Below are 13,826 nucleotides of genomic sequence, written 5' to 3'. Positions count from 1 at the left end.
TTTCCTTTTAAAAAAAAAAAAAAAAAAGTGCTTCTTTATTTTTGCTGCGACTTGTGACATAATTAAGACTGGTGTGGAAATGCAGGAATTGTATCCTAGCAGGGATAAATTAAGGAAAACCACAACAAAAACTGTGAAGGTATGTAAAAATTTACAACAGAAAAGAAAGGAACTGTAATAATGACCAAAGAAGGTAGGATGGACTCATACTGGAACTGAGGTACTAGACAATACGAATATGAAAAATGGGAAGGTAGAGATTAGAATTTTAAAATACCAAGTGCCTTGTATTTCTTAGGAAGAAAATCGGGACCGATTAAATGTATCTCTTTATTAAGACATAGCAAAGGGTATCTACTGTATCATTCGTTATACTTTTTGTCGTTAAATATTTCATAACTCTTTAAACCGAATAAGTGAGTAAGACAAAAGACACATTACTAACCAAAAATAAAGAGATGATGGTGGAAGGTTTATGACCCACAGACAGAGGCTTCCCGGGCATTTTTAGAATCTGCGTGCGGCCTGTCCATTAGGGTTTGGTTTGCACCAATTTTCCCTTAGTTAAACCCGACGTGACCTTTTGGGGTCCAGTCAGGATGGCATATGTTCTAGTAATGCACCTGGAAGCCAACATTCCACGACGCTAATCATCTAGGGAAAGCCCTGAATATTTGCACAGTTAATGTTGGCACACTCTCTGATTTCCGCCTGAAAGGCCAATTTTAGGGAATGGGATGGTTGCTCATGGATATGGCAGGAAGCGTGTGCCTCCTTTTAGGTTGTAAGAGGAGCACGCACCTGTGAGCCAATCTAGAAGAAACAGGGTAATTGGCAAGCAGCTGCTAACCTGAGTGGGCCAGGCAAAGGGGAAAGACCCACAGTGGGGAAGCCTCCTCCAGGGTAAGAAGGGATCTATCTTTGTGCGAGAACCACCAAAATCAGTAGCTGCGCACGCTATTTAACAGCGTGATTTAAGTCATCGCTTTTGACACTACTTCTAAAAAGGTGTACTTTATGCCTATTTTCTCTTTTGCTGTCACTAAGTGAAAATTCCAGTAGGCTGCTGAACATTGCGAACTCTGTAATTCTGGGCGTAGAGAATGCTTCCCGTAAGAGCCATCCTTGGAAATCCTGTTTTATCATTGCCACCAGTTATATTTTTGAATTTAGTTAAAGAAAGTATTCCCAAGTTTTCCCCATCACACAACAGTCCTCAGTGTTTGCTCCTAATTTTTTCATTGATTTCTGTTGTTGCTTTGAAACGGTAATATCTGGGAGGGGGCGATATTCTTAGCAATTCAGGAAAATGAGCAAATCACATCTCATGCACCCAGCCGTCTCAACTTCGGTTTCCACTTTCTGCAGCTGAAACCAAAAATTATTCATAAAAATTCCATGATTTTAACATAAGTAGCCTCAGGGGAGAGCAAATGCACCTATCAAGTAAGTATTGTTAAGGATTATTAATGCAGAAGCTGACTGTTTTCTGTGTCACCATTATCGTTTTTGTGATACACGAGGCAGATTTCAGTCCGTAAGACATGGTGGCATATTTTACCTTTTACATTTCACTACGGCTACAAATGAAAAGCTACTCAATGTAAAATTATAGATGTATTACAGAACTATCATACTGAAAAATCACATAAAGTTTTCTAATAAAAACTTATTCAGAAACCACTGAAGGGACATCTAATGCTCTGAATGTTGAATAACTGACTCCATAATACTTATTCTAGATTATTGCCAGCAGCAACAATAACAATAATGGATCAAAAATTTAGGACCACTTTTATTTACGAGCAAGAGCTTTAAAATAAATGCGTAAATCCTAGGCCTGTCTTTTTCCACATTCGTATTCCACCTTCAGTGGCCGTCTGTCCTAATGGAATGAACTGGATGCTGAAGGACTTGACCAAGCCCAAGCCGGGCCAGTGCCCAAAGCAAGGGCTCCTCGGTTTTCTGCAGCCACTTTCCCCTTAGGTTCCCTGCCCTCTCCCTCTGTACTTCCACCATTCGGTGTGTACCCCACACCAGACACAGCCCCCCTCCCACGCCCAGGACCAGTCATGTCACATAGGTGGAGAACTGATGTTCGCAAACGAGCCTTCCACCCCGGTCTGTTGAGGTCATTCTGAAATTTAAAAAGTGCAGGGCGCCCGGGTGGCTCAGTCAGTTAAGCATCCAGTACTTGATTTTAGGTCAGGTCATGGTCTCACGGTTCATGGGATGGAGCCTCACATTGGGCTCTGTGCTGACAGTGCGGAGCATGCTTGGGGTTCTCTCTCTCCCCCTCTCTGTCTCTCTCTCTCTCTCTCTCTCTGTCCCTCCCCCACTCATGCCCTGTCTCCCTCTCTGTCAAAAATAAATAAACTTTTTTTTTTAAGTGCAATTGTATTGACCTGAGTTGGAATCCCAGTTTCAAAGGCGCCCAGGTGGCTCAGTCAGTTAGCATCCGACTTCTGCTCAGGTCATGATCTTGTGGTTTGTGAGTTCAAGCCCCATGTCGTGCTTTGTGCTGACAGCTCAGAGCCTGGAGCCTGCTTCCAATTCTGTGTCTCCCTCTCTCCCTCTCTCCCCGACCCTCCTATCATGCTCTGTCTCTCTCTCTCTGTCTCTCTCAAAAATACCTAAAAACAAACAAACAAATAGGCACTTATTCTCCTAAGCCTGGTTCTCATCTTAAAATAGAAAAGTACACAGTTGCAGAGATGCATAAACGACAGTACACATAAGACACACCTGGCCCGAGGGGCTCATCACTGCCCCTCATTTAATTGTTCACTATCTTTGTCATCCTGCTTCCCAAGTCCCCTTTACTTTCCAGCCCAAGGCCCTCAGCTCCATTGCACCAGGGACAGCAAGAATCCAGTTCAGTGTTGTCCACAACCGCCCTCCAAGGGCAGCCCGTCTCCCCGGTCTGATTCAGATGGGATCCCCATCTCTGCACTAGGTCACCCAGAGTGTGCCAGCTGCGCAAGGCCATCCGGAGGCCGGTCACCCTGCCCACCACTGTTCTGACCTCCCTACCCCCATACTCCACACGCTGCGGAGGAATCACCATGTGGAGCCATGCCACCACTGTCTTTGGGATTCCAGACATTTCCACACTGCCTGGACGTTTCCACTGCTGGTCTCTGCCAGCCACCTACATGTCCAGGGAGCCATCCTTGGAACAGTTCAACATTTTTTGATACACCTAGACTAAGATATTTAAAATGTGCCTTTCTCATTACTCGTTGCGTTATCTCTCTATTTACTCTTTGTTTGCTGTTCAGATTCGACATAGTCGTGTTTCTTGAGAGTTTTCGGTCAGTAAATAAAACGGGTCCCTCCACCATGGGCACACATCTGTCTGCCTGCTGCAGGAGAGCTGAGCGGCTCCCTCTGGACTTGACCTTCTGGTAGCTGGACTCCCTACTTGTTAAAAGGAGATAGTATTAAATGTTTTCTAAGATGAAATGGGGACTGATGTAACTAGAATAAACATTTTATGATATGTGATAAATATATTTTGACTGCTTTATAGACTTAAGCATATCTAACCTGAAAGAAAACACATGAAACCTCCAACCACGGGTTTCATCCAGAAAAATATGGCACTCAAGCCAGACATTCCACTTCCATTTATTTTTTTTTATTTTTTTTTTAATGTTTATTTATTTTTGAGACAGAGAGAGACAGAGCATGAACAGGGGAGGGGCAGAGAGAGGGAGACGCAGAATCCGAAACAGGCTCCAGGATCCAAGCTGTCAGCACAGAGCCCAACGCGGGGCTCGAACTCACGGACCGCGAGATGGTGACCTGAGCCGAAGTCGGCCGCTCAACCGACTGAGCCACCTAGGCGCCCCATTCCACTTCCGTTTAAAATAAGTGTTACCAGCCTCTACTGCTTTCAAGTGTTCTGAATTCAGAGCATCCCAACATGTACCAAATTACTCCGATTTCTTTTTTTTGTTAATTTTTTAAATATTTATTTTTGAGAGAGCGAGCGAGTGAGAGTGGGGGAGGGGCAGAGGGAGAGAGGGAGGCACAGAATCTGAAGCAGGCTCCAGGCTCTGAACTGTCAGCAGAGAGCGTAGCATGTGGCTCAGACTCACAAGTCATGAGATCACGACCTGAGCTGAAGTCAGACGCTTAACCGACTAGGCCACCCAGGCGCCCCACCCCGACTTCTATGATCAAATACAGGTTTCAATGGCATTGTTTAACAAATAAAGTTTTCTCTTTATTTAAAAAAAATACTCCATTTCTAACATCAAGTTTTACCCATAATAGAAATTTGTTTCAGACAAAGGAGGCAGGAAGCCCTGTGATTTTTCAGAGTCAGTATTTCAGTCAGTTGCTTTGTTTCAGACCTGAGCAGCGCCCCACAGTAGTCTTTGAGATGGGTGAGAGTTTTGTCAAGTGCAAGAAAGCCCACTGTGCATGGGGGCTCCTTCTTGGGGAGATCAGTGTTGATGGCGTCTGTATAGACTTAAGTATCTAGAAATGAATCCTTTTAAAACTAATCACGTACCCCATGGAAAATCTCCATGTGTCTCCAGAAGTGTGCATAGCTCAGTTTGAAATGCAAGTATCTTAGGATTCTTACTTTACTTCCCTTTAAATGAGAATGTAATATGTCCTTGACTTTTCTCTACCTTCTACAACTACAGGCTTCTTGAAAGTAGGGGCTATTCTTCTGTAATTCACATTGGCACCCCTTCTACACCTCAAAGAATTTTATTTTACACCTTCTACGCCTCAAAGAGTGCCTGGCACAGAGCAGGCTGGGTGCTCACCTATAGATACAGGCTGCACCCTCACATTCCCACCAGGGGCCAGCAAGGGGGTATGAATGAGGGAAGCAAGCTAGGTATGAGACCATTGGGCACAGAGAAACTGTGACCCGAATGGGCAGGTCCGCGTTCACAGACCTCCGAGGAAGACGTACATTAAGAACAGACTGGCATCACAACTGACTGTAAATGTTTGAAGAAACAGGGAGCCATGGTTTGGGTCTCGGAACACTTGCCTGCCGAGGTGACCTTCAGTGGGCCAAGCCGAGACGGATAGCAATCGGAGGAGGGCTTCTGCACTGCAAATGCTCCCGACTGCTGGCAGCTCAGGACCTAGGAGAAGTAGGGGCAGTGCAGAAGGGGACTGCGGCTGGCCATACTCAAGAAGTTGGATTTGATTCTGTGGCAGGGGGACCCATGGGAGGCTGGAAGGCAGGAATCACCCTGATTAAAATTATGCGTGTTTGAAGAGGTATTTTCAGGTGGTCGACGTGGGTTTTCTTCTGTGATCCTCCTGCCGGGATCATGATGACTGCGCGCACGCCCCTGTCAGTTAGAACCCTTCTGAGTCGCTTTTGACATTGCCACGGAGGCAGCATCACACAGTGGGGTAAGGCCTCACATGTCAGCTCTGCAACCCACGAGCCATGTGCCCTCAGACAATCTGCCTGACTTCCCCGGGGCCCCTCTCCTTCCAGTAACATGCACCTGTTACACTGGAATGCAGTCTTTTTAATGAGTTACTTTTTAACGAGTGACTACACGTTAAACTACTTCAAACGGGACCTGAGAAACAGCAGGTGCCCAAAAGAGGTTAGGTATTAGTCTGTTCATGACGGGATCACATTTTGAATTTGTACTATCGTTCTTCCCTTCAAAAAACTCCAATATGCCACTGTGAGCTTAAAGACCTTGATTTCTTGGCGGTTCTGGTTAACACAGAAAACACACCATATAGAAATTAGAACATGAAGAAAAGGGATACAAGTCTTCTCTCAAGATTTGAAATTACGATTTTTTTAATATGGCTCACTTTCCATGAACTGAAGAACTCACCTTACTCAATAGAGCCCATCCTTGAATGTCTCATTGATGCTTGTCATTGCTTTTAATTTTGTTTTTTATTGTGCCCTAGTCCCTCCTGACCTTTTTATTGTTGTTGTTGTTGTTGTTCCTTCCGGGCTCGGTGGTGGTAGGAATGGCCCCTACACACATTTTCTTCTCGGCAGAGGTCCACGTGAGTCCACCATTGTGAGGGAAACAATGTATTATCAGCCTGATATTCTTGAAATTTTGAGACCTTCCCTTGCACGCTTGAGTCCCTACGGGGACAACTGCTGGGAAGAACTTTCTTGCCTGTTGTGCAAACATCGGTAAAATGCAGCCACAGCAATCCCAGAGGCTCCCACCCAGACACAAACTGCGGAAATCATCCTGGGGCTGTCGCTCACAGCCGTTCGTCCCTCGAGCGAGGGAGGTTTTCCGGAGTCCTTTGCCTACCTCTGTAGATTCCTTGTCTTAGGAGTTTAGTTGTTTGTCCACCCTGGAAGCAATCCCCAGTGACCTCTCTATATTTGTCCTCGTGGTAAGGGCACGTGCCACACCAGCTTTTGGGAGACAGACATCAGAGGCAAAGGAATGCTGACTCTCCCCTGGTGTTCCACCCTAAATCTCAGCTCTGTCAGGGCACAGGTGCCAGGGATAACCGTCTTGTATCCTGGGCATTTATCTGGAGGCTCATGGTGACCAGGGTCACTCAGACCCCACCAAGAGCTACCAAAATCAAAGGGAGTGGATCTTGGTATCAGTAAAGCCTGTCCTGTGCTGGCCTCTGGCATGCTTTTTGATTTTTGTTAGAAGACATGTATCTCTGAGTCATAATTTATTCGTGTCTCGGGAAATAATTTGAAATATATTATTCAGTATAATTGGAATAATTTCAAAAAGAAAAGAAAAACAGGACTGATCAGTTTTGCATTAAAAACCTTAAATTCCGGGGTGCCTGGGTGGCTCAGTTGGTTGAGCGTCCAACTTAGGCTCAGGTCATGATCTCGCGGTCCGTGAGTTCGAGCCCCGCGTCAGGATCTGTGCTGACAGCTCAGAGCCTGGAGCCTGTTTCAGATTCTGTGTCTCCCTCTCTCTCTGCCCCTCCCCCGTTCATGCTCTGTCTCTCTCTGTCTCAAAAATAAACGTTAAAAAAATTTTTTTTTTTAAAAACCTTAAATTCAGGTGCCTTCCTTCTTCCTTTAGTCCCCTTCCCCTCCAAAAAAAGCATGAAAACACAAACCAAGATTTGAATGAACATTCATGAAAATATCTTGCATCATTAGTCCAGAGGACAAAACTCTCCAGTGCCCACCCCCGAACAGTTTTGTTGGTGAACCGCCATGGTCACCAGATCAGGGAGGTCATGTGGTGTGTCAGAAAGGGGGCTGCTCTCAAATGACAGCACAGTGGCACACACGTGAAGGGGAGAAGAGACCAGGAAACCAAGTCAAAACTATACCGGGGGAGATGGGGACCCTCTCCTTGCATGTTTTTTTCTTCCTGGGATCAACTCAGAATAATCTTTGTGTTCAAATTCATTTTCAGATATTAGCCCAAACTGTTACAGTTCCTCTGGATACTGATTGCAATTTTAGCATTGAAAAGAACATCACCTATTTCATTTTTCTAGCCCAGTCTTTTTTTTAGTCTAATTTTTCTATCCTAATTTTTTTTTTTAGTCTATCCCAATCCTTTTATTTTAAGGCAGCAAGTAAGAAAATCATCAAGAATACCATTTATATAATCACCCAAGCGAACCACTAATGCTTATAAATGCCCTTGATTTTAAAGTTAACCTATGTGTAGTTATGTAAACATTAAAAACCCCTATCACCTTCATAGCCTCTGAGCCCCCTTGGTGAAGTGATACAGCCATGTTCCTAGATGACATTTTATGTACGAAGTTCCTTCTAAATCAGAGAGAAATGGGATTCCTCCATTCAAATTGCTGGTACACAGAGTTAGACTAATTAGTAGATTCAGAACAAATCTTTGGTGTTCTACAATTCACCTCCTCCATATGAGACCACCTGATAGGTCGAAGGTAGAGCCGAATGTTCCTGATGCTCTGGATCCGTGGTTCTCCACCAGGAGAGATTTAAAAATACACCCAGGCCTAAGCTCACCCCAGACCAATTAAATCAGTCTTTTGGGTTAGGATCTCAGAATTTTTTTGAATTTTTTTTAATGTTTATTTATTTTTGAGCTAGAGGGAGACAGAGAATGAGTGGGGGAGGGGCAGAGAGAGAGGGAGACACAGAATCCGAAGCAGGCTCCAGGCTCTGAGCTGTCAGCACAGAGCCCGATGCGGGGCTCGAACCCACGAGCTGTGAGATCATGACCTGAGCTGAAGTCGGACGTTTACCCACTGAGCCACCCAAGCTTCCCAGAGCTCAGAAATTTTTAAACATTTCTTAAACATTTTTAAACATTAAAAAAAATTTTTAACATTAAACATAATGTTTTTTAACATATTTTTAAACATGTTGTTTTAACATAAAAACAGATTTTTAAACATTAAATTTAAACATTTAAATATATTGAGAGAGAGCACAGGGGAGGGGCAGAGAGAGAGGCAGTGAGAGAGAATCCCAAGCAGGCTCCGTGCTGTCAGTGCAGAGGGAACACGGGACTCAAACTTACAAACCGTGAGATTATGACCTGAGCCAATAACCAAGAGTCGGACGCCCAGCCGACTGAGCCACCCAGGCACCTCGGATCTCAGAATTTTTTAAAAGCTACACAATAATCGTATCCTGCAGCTAGAGTTGAGAACCACTGCCCTCGGTAGGGAACAGTTCCTGGAGGCCAGGACGGCACTCTGGTTACCTAGGGAAATGGACTGAGTTAAGTTGAGAGGCAAAGCCTTGAGTCTGGGAAACAGAGGAGGGACTTGGTTGGTGGTTGGGAACAGTAGTCCAGTCACAGCACTCTGAGGCCTGCCTGATCACTGCTCTCACACATTCCGAAGAGACCCTTGCAAAAGATGCCCCCTTTCAATGAACTGGAAAGGAGTGAAGCCGATGTGCTTTCCAGCTTCTATAGATAGTCTCCAAAATAGAAGTCGAGGAAGGAAATCATGCAAATATGATCTGTTAATATTCCTTAATCCTGATATATGTTTTAGTATGTTTAATAGTAAATAATACAATCTATATATAAGCGTATAGGCTCACTTCTTGATTCACTTATTCACTGAGCTCCTGCTATGTCCCAGGTGTTCCATAAGGCACTAAGGAAATTGTAGTAAAACCACAGCCACAGCCATGTTTCCCTCCAGGGGGATCTTAAATAATCACAAGGGAGTCTAAAGCTCAGAAAGGGGAAGTGAGCTGCACTTGGGAACTGGCCCACAGCTTGGAATATCTCTGGAGTGACTCCTGTTGGGCACGGAAGGGAGACGTGGCTTTTCTTCTGCAGGCACATGCCATCCACAATGCTGGAACATCTGATTCATCCGCTACAGCCATGGTCATCAGAACTCTTTCTGCAACTTGCAGACTAGGTGGCTCAGGCCCATGTATCTAGTGAAGGAAGCAGAAAGTGCCTGGGCCGCCTCTTTGCGGAGGGGGAGGGGAGTCATGTTGGGAAGGCTATCTGTGTATACAAAGATAGACTCAGGGTATATTTGTTCTTGTGAATAAGCGACAAGCGGTTCAGGACACAATGAATGCTCCTGTCCACAGGCTACAAACATAGTGATGGATGGGATCCAGTGTTTACGTGTCCCCTGTGTAACCTTAGATTGAAGTCGTTGGAATCCTCAGCCCATGCCTCAGGAGAATGGCACATGCGTGGGCTGAAATGGCAGGGCACAGCTTCATGAGAGGTGGCGGGCCTGGACCCATCAGGGGACAAGACACAGAGACATCAGGAGGTGGAGTCAGTTTTCACGGGAAGGGTGAGCGTGTAGTCAGAGCAGCAAGGAGGAATGATAGAAGCTTGTGTTGTAGACAGAAGGCAAGGAGGTTTTGATGGTGAAACTGGAGAAGAAAAATTACCCAAGAACCAGCTGATAATTGGTCAAGATGAATGGGAGGTACCTGAAGGGGGGCCCCGGGTGTGCCACCATTACTCAGTGTCCAAGCCTTAGCCAAGGAAGGACCACTTATAAATATCTTTGAACACACCTTGTCTTCGTGTTCATGCTTTGCTATTTATAAAATGCCTGAGTATGCATTAACTCCACGACTCCTCAAAATAACCCTGAGATGTGTCATTGAGAGCAGTATGTAGATAAAGAAAGATGAAAACACTGAAGCTTACAGTGGCTAACTTGTCCAAAATCACACAGCCAGTGAAAAGGTAGAGGCAGATCTCAAAGTCAGATATTTGAGTTCCAGATCCAGTAATCTGCATTGTCAAGATCCTATAGTACAGCCGGGTCCTGGTCCCAGCATGTGCCTGACCATTTGTATGATTCCCCACGTATCATGTGGCTCTTGTGGCTTTGAGGTTGTGCTCCTCTCGTTTCCTTGCATTTCTCCTTGTTCTTTAAAGATTTGTACTGTTATGCTTACACCCTCAGACATGCATGAGCATCAAGTAGAGATTAGGGTTTTTACAAATCTGGTTTCGAAGAAATGTTATATTCCAACTTCCTGTACCTGCTTCTATAGAACTGGCATTTTGTAATGCCCGCCTTCCCCCCTTTTTTCCCGGGTCCATAAGAAAGAGCTTTGGAATACTCAGATCCCGGGAGTTGAGCAAGGAGGTACTGATCACGTTCAGTGACAGGAAGTACATCTGCTTAAAAGTCTAATTTCTCTCTCACTTTTGGAAGTCAGGTGAAAAAAAAAAAAAAGGATTAATTTGACAGATGGCACAGAATAAGAAAAATATTAGAAACAAGAAGAGGCCATTTTTCCTACAGAGGCTCATTTCATTCTATATACCATTTCCCTGGGATATCTGCCAATTGTTAGCAGGAAGAGTGATGTTATCCATTTTTAAAAATTTCACTCTTGAGTATTATGGAGATAAATAGCTAAATGATGGAGAAATAACTTTCTTTCACAGCAGTCGTTTAAGAGAGGTAAAAAGAGCTCAAATGCAGAGACGTTTGATGACATGTGAAAATTCAGCCATGCATGAAAAATTCAGTATCTCTGGAGGTGCTGTTTGAGCAAGGGCACCCATCAACACTAGCATCGGTACTGGAAAGGAGAGCTAAGTCCATCTATAAAAGTGAGGGGACTGCATGCGAGCCTTGATAGGTTTATTTGCAAGCCCCAGAAATTGGCCAGTTGCAAACTTACAAAGAGAAAAAAAAAAAAGTCTGTGTTCTGTTTCGCTGCAGGACCAATGCAGGAGACCATCTATGACTTCTGGAGGATGGTGTGGCACGAAAACACCGCAAGCATCATAATGGTGACCAACCTCGTGGAAGTGGGAAGGGTAAGTCGGCTGTCCGCCTCCATGGCCACATGTTCCTTGCTCGGTTGGTAACGGGGAGTAAGGCCAGAATAGGCTTTTGAAGTATTGTGTGTACTTTAGCGAACGTTAACGACGACACCTCCTCCTGTCGCTTGCTGCACTTGCTTATAAATTATCAGTAAACATAGACCGAATTGCTTTCATTTGTTGCGATAGCAACAGACAGGCAAGGCACTCAGGATTTAAAAGCAGTTGTTATCTGGCTATATTGAGCACATGAAAACACCTCTAAGCACGAGAACACTTGTTGCTGGGTGTCAAAACACAATGGGTGCTGCATTAGACACGACTGCATTCCCTAACTCCGGAACATTGACTCTGAAAACAGAGTAAGCCACTGGATGCAGTCCTGAGCTTGGCATTCCAGCATCTCCTCTTGCTTAGACTTTACTTTCCTGCTCCTCTGTTTCTGAACCTGTCAAATAGAGATCGTCGTCTTCCCCCTGAAGTCTTGTATTACTTTATCTGTAGGAACTGGTCACGAGAGCTGTTTTTATTAAAGCGGGAAATACTTAAGCAGTTACAACCTAGATAGTAGTACGCTATAGGATTATTTCCAAAGTGAAATTTATAAATGAGAAATACACAGGGTGCAATTGCTTTGTTTTATAAGAGGGTCAATTCCATGGCTCTGCTCAACTCAAGAATCCGTTAGTTCTTTTTTTTTTTTTAAGTAAAAGTGTATAATTTATTATGTACTTTGATTTGCATGTGTCATCTCATTAATTGTCACTTTAACCTTATGAAGTGAGTTGGTATAACTTCCTAGTTTTTTTAAATTTATTTATTTAAATTCAAGTTAGTTAACATACAGTATAGTATTGGTTTCAGTAGAACCCAGTGATTTGTCACTTACATGTAACACCCAGAGCTCATCCCAAGTGTTCTCCTTAATGCCCATCACCCATTTAGCCCCTCCCCCCACCCACCTCCCCTCCAGCAACCCTCAGTTTGTTCTCTGTACTCAAGAGTGTCTTATGGTTTGCCACCCTCTCTGTTTTTATCTTAGTTTTCCTTCCCTTCCCCTATGTTCATCTGTTGTGTTTCTCAAATTCCACATAAGTGAAATCATACTATATTTGTCTTCCTCTGACTTATTTCGCTTAGCATAATACACTCTAGTTCCATCCACATTGTTGCAAATGACAAGGTTTCATTCTTTTTGATCCCTGAGTAGTATTCCATTGTATATATAAACCACATCTTCTTTATCCATTCATCAGTGGATGGACATTTAGGCTCTCTCCATAACTTGGCTGTTGTTGCTAGTGCTGCTATAAACATCGTGGTGCATATGCCCCTTCAATTTATTTTGAGAGAGGGGGTGGGGAGGGGCAGAAAGAGAGGGAGAGAGAGAATCCCAAGCAGGTTCCACACTACCAGCACAGAGCCTGACACAGGGCTCGATCCCATGACCCTGGAATCACAACCCAAGGTGAAAGAGACAGATGCTTAATCCACTCAGCCACCCAGGCGCCCCAACCCATTACTTCATAGAAAAGGTTGACATTGTGAGATTGACCCTCAGCAGCAAAGGTAGCCTGGAGATTAGCCTAGAAGTGAAATACTGGGGCAGAAACCACAAAGGGGTTGTTGCTTAAGATTCTTGGTCAGCCTTAAAAAAGAAGGAAACCCTGCCATTTACAACATGGATGAACCTGGAGAACATCATATAAGCCAGTCACAGAATACATGATTCTACTTCTATGAATTATCCAAAATAGTCAAATTCATATAAGCAGAGAAATACCATAGTGGTTGCCAAGAGCTGGGAAGAGGGAGAAATGGGGAGTTGATGTTCAATGGGTACAAAGTTTTGGTCATGCTAGATAAATAAGTTCTGGAGGTCTGCTATGCAAAATAGTGCTTATACAGTTAACAATACAGTTTTGTGCACTTAATTTGTTCAGATGATAGATCTTACGTTAAGTGTTCTTACTACAAAAACAAAGAAAAAGGGACACAGGAAACTTGGAGAGGCATTGGATATGTCTGTTATCTTGGAAATAGTGACGATACCATATGTATGCATATGTTGAAACTCATCAGGTTGTGCACATAAACATTGTATATTGGGGGCACCTGGGTGGCTCAGTAGGTTGACCATTCCACTCTTGATTTCAGATGAGGTCATGATCCCTGGGTTGTGGGATCAAGCCTCGTGTCATCAGTCTCCACACTGCGTGAGATTCTCTCTCTCTCTCTCTCTCTCTCTCCCCTGCTCATATTCTCTCTCAAAAAAATAAATACATTTTAAAAAATAAAAATAATTATTTTTTAATGTTTTTATTTATTTCTGAGAGAGAGAGAGAGCACGCGAGTGGGAGAGGGGCAGAGAGAGACACAGAATCCGAAGCAGGCTCCAGGCTCTGAGCTGTCAGCACAGAGCCCGACACAGGGCTCGAACTCATGAGCTGTGAGATCATGACCTGAGCTGAAGTCAGAGGCTCAACTGACCGCGCCACCCAGGTGCCCAAAAATAAAAATAATTTTTAAAAAATAAACATTGTGTATTGTAATCATGTATCAATTATGCTTCAGTAAAGCTGTTTCCAAAAA

At 44.0% G+C, this 13,826-nt stretch overlaps 1 protein-coding gene across 6 annotated transcripts in view; it reads left to right on the top strand.

Annotated features, from left to right (window-relative positions):
* The window catches only part of PTPRM (protein tyrosine phosphatase receptor type M), a 791,703-nt gene that overhangs the window by 721,919 nt on the left and 55,958 nt on the right, over positions 1-13,826 (top strand). For all 6 annotated transcript variants that reach the window (XM_019418445.2, XM_053902396.1, XM_053902395.1 and 3 more), the window contains one exon: positions 11,131-11,228. In XM_019418445.2, coding sequence (XP_019273990.1) covers positions 11,131-11,228 — 98 coding nt within the window. The remainder of the gene's footprint in view (positions 1-11,130; positions 11,229-13,826) is intronic.

This window comes from Panthera pardus, unplaced genomic scaffold (genome assembly GCF_024362965.1).
Source record: "Panthera pardus isolate Hobbes unplaced genomic scaffold, ASM2436296v1 HiC_scaffold_15, whole genome shotgun sequence".
Classification (NCBI taxonomy): Eukaryota; Metazoa; Chordata; class Mammalia; order Carnivora; family Felidae; genus Panthera; species Panthera pardus.
The sequence above is the reverse complement of the archived record's forward strand: the minus strand, read 5'-3'. Positions and strand labels throughout refer to the sequence as shown.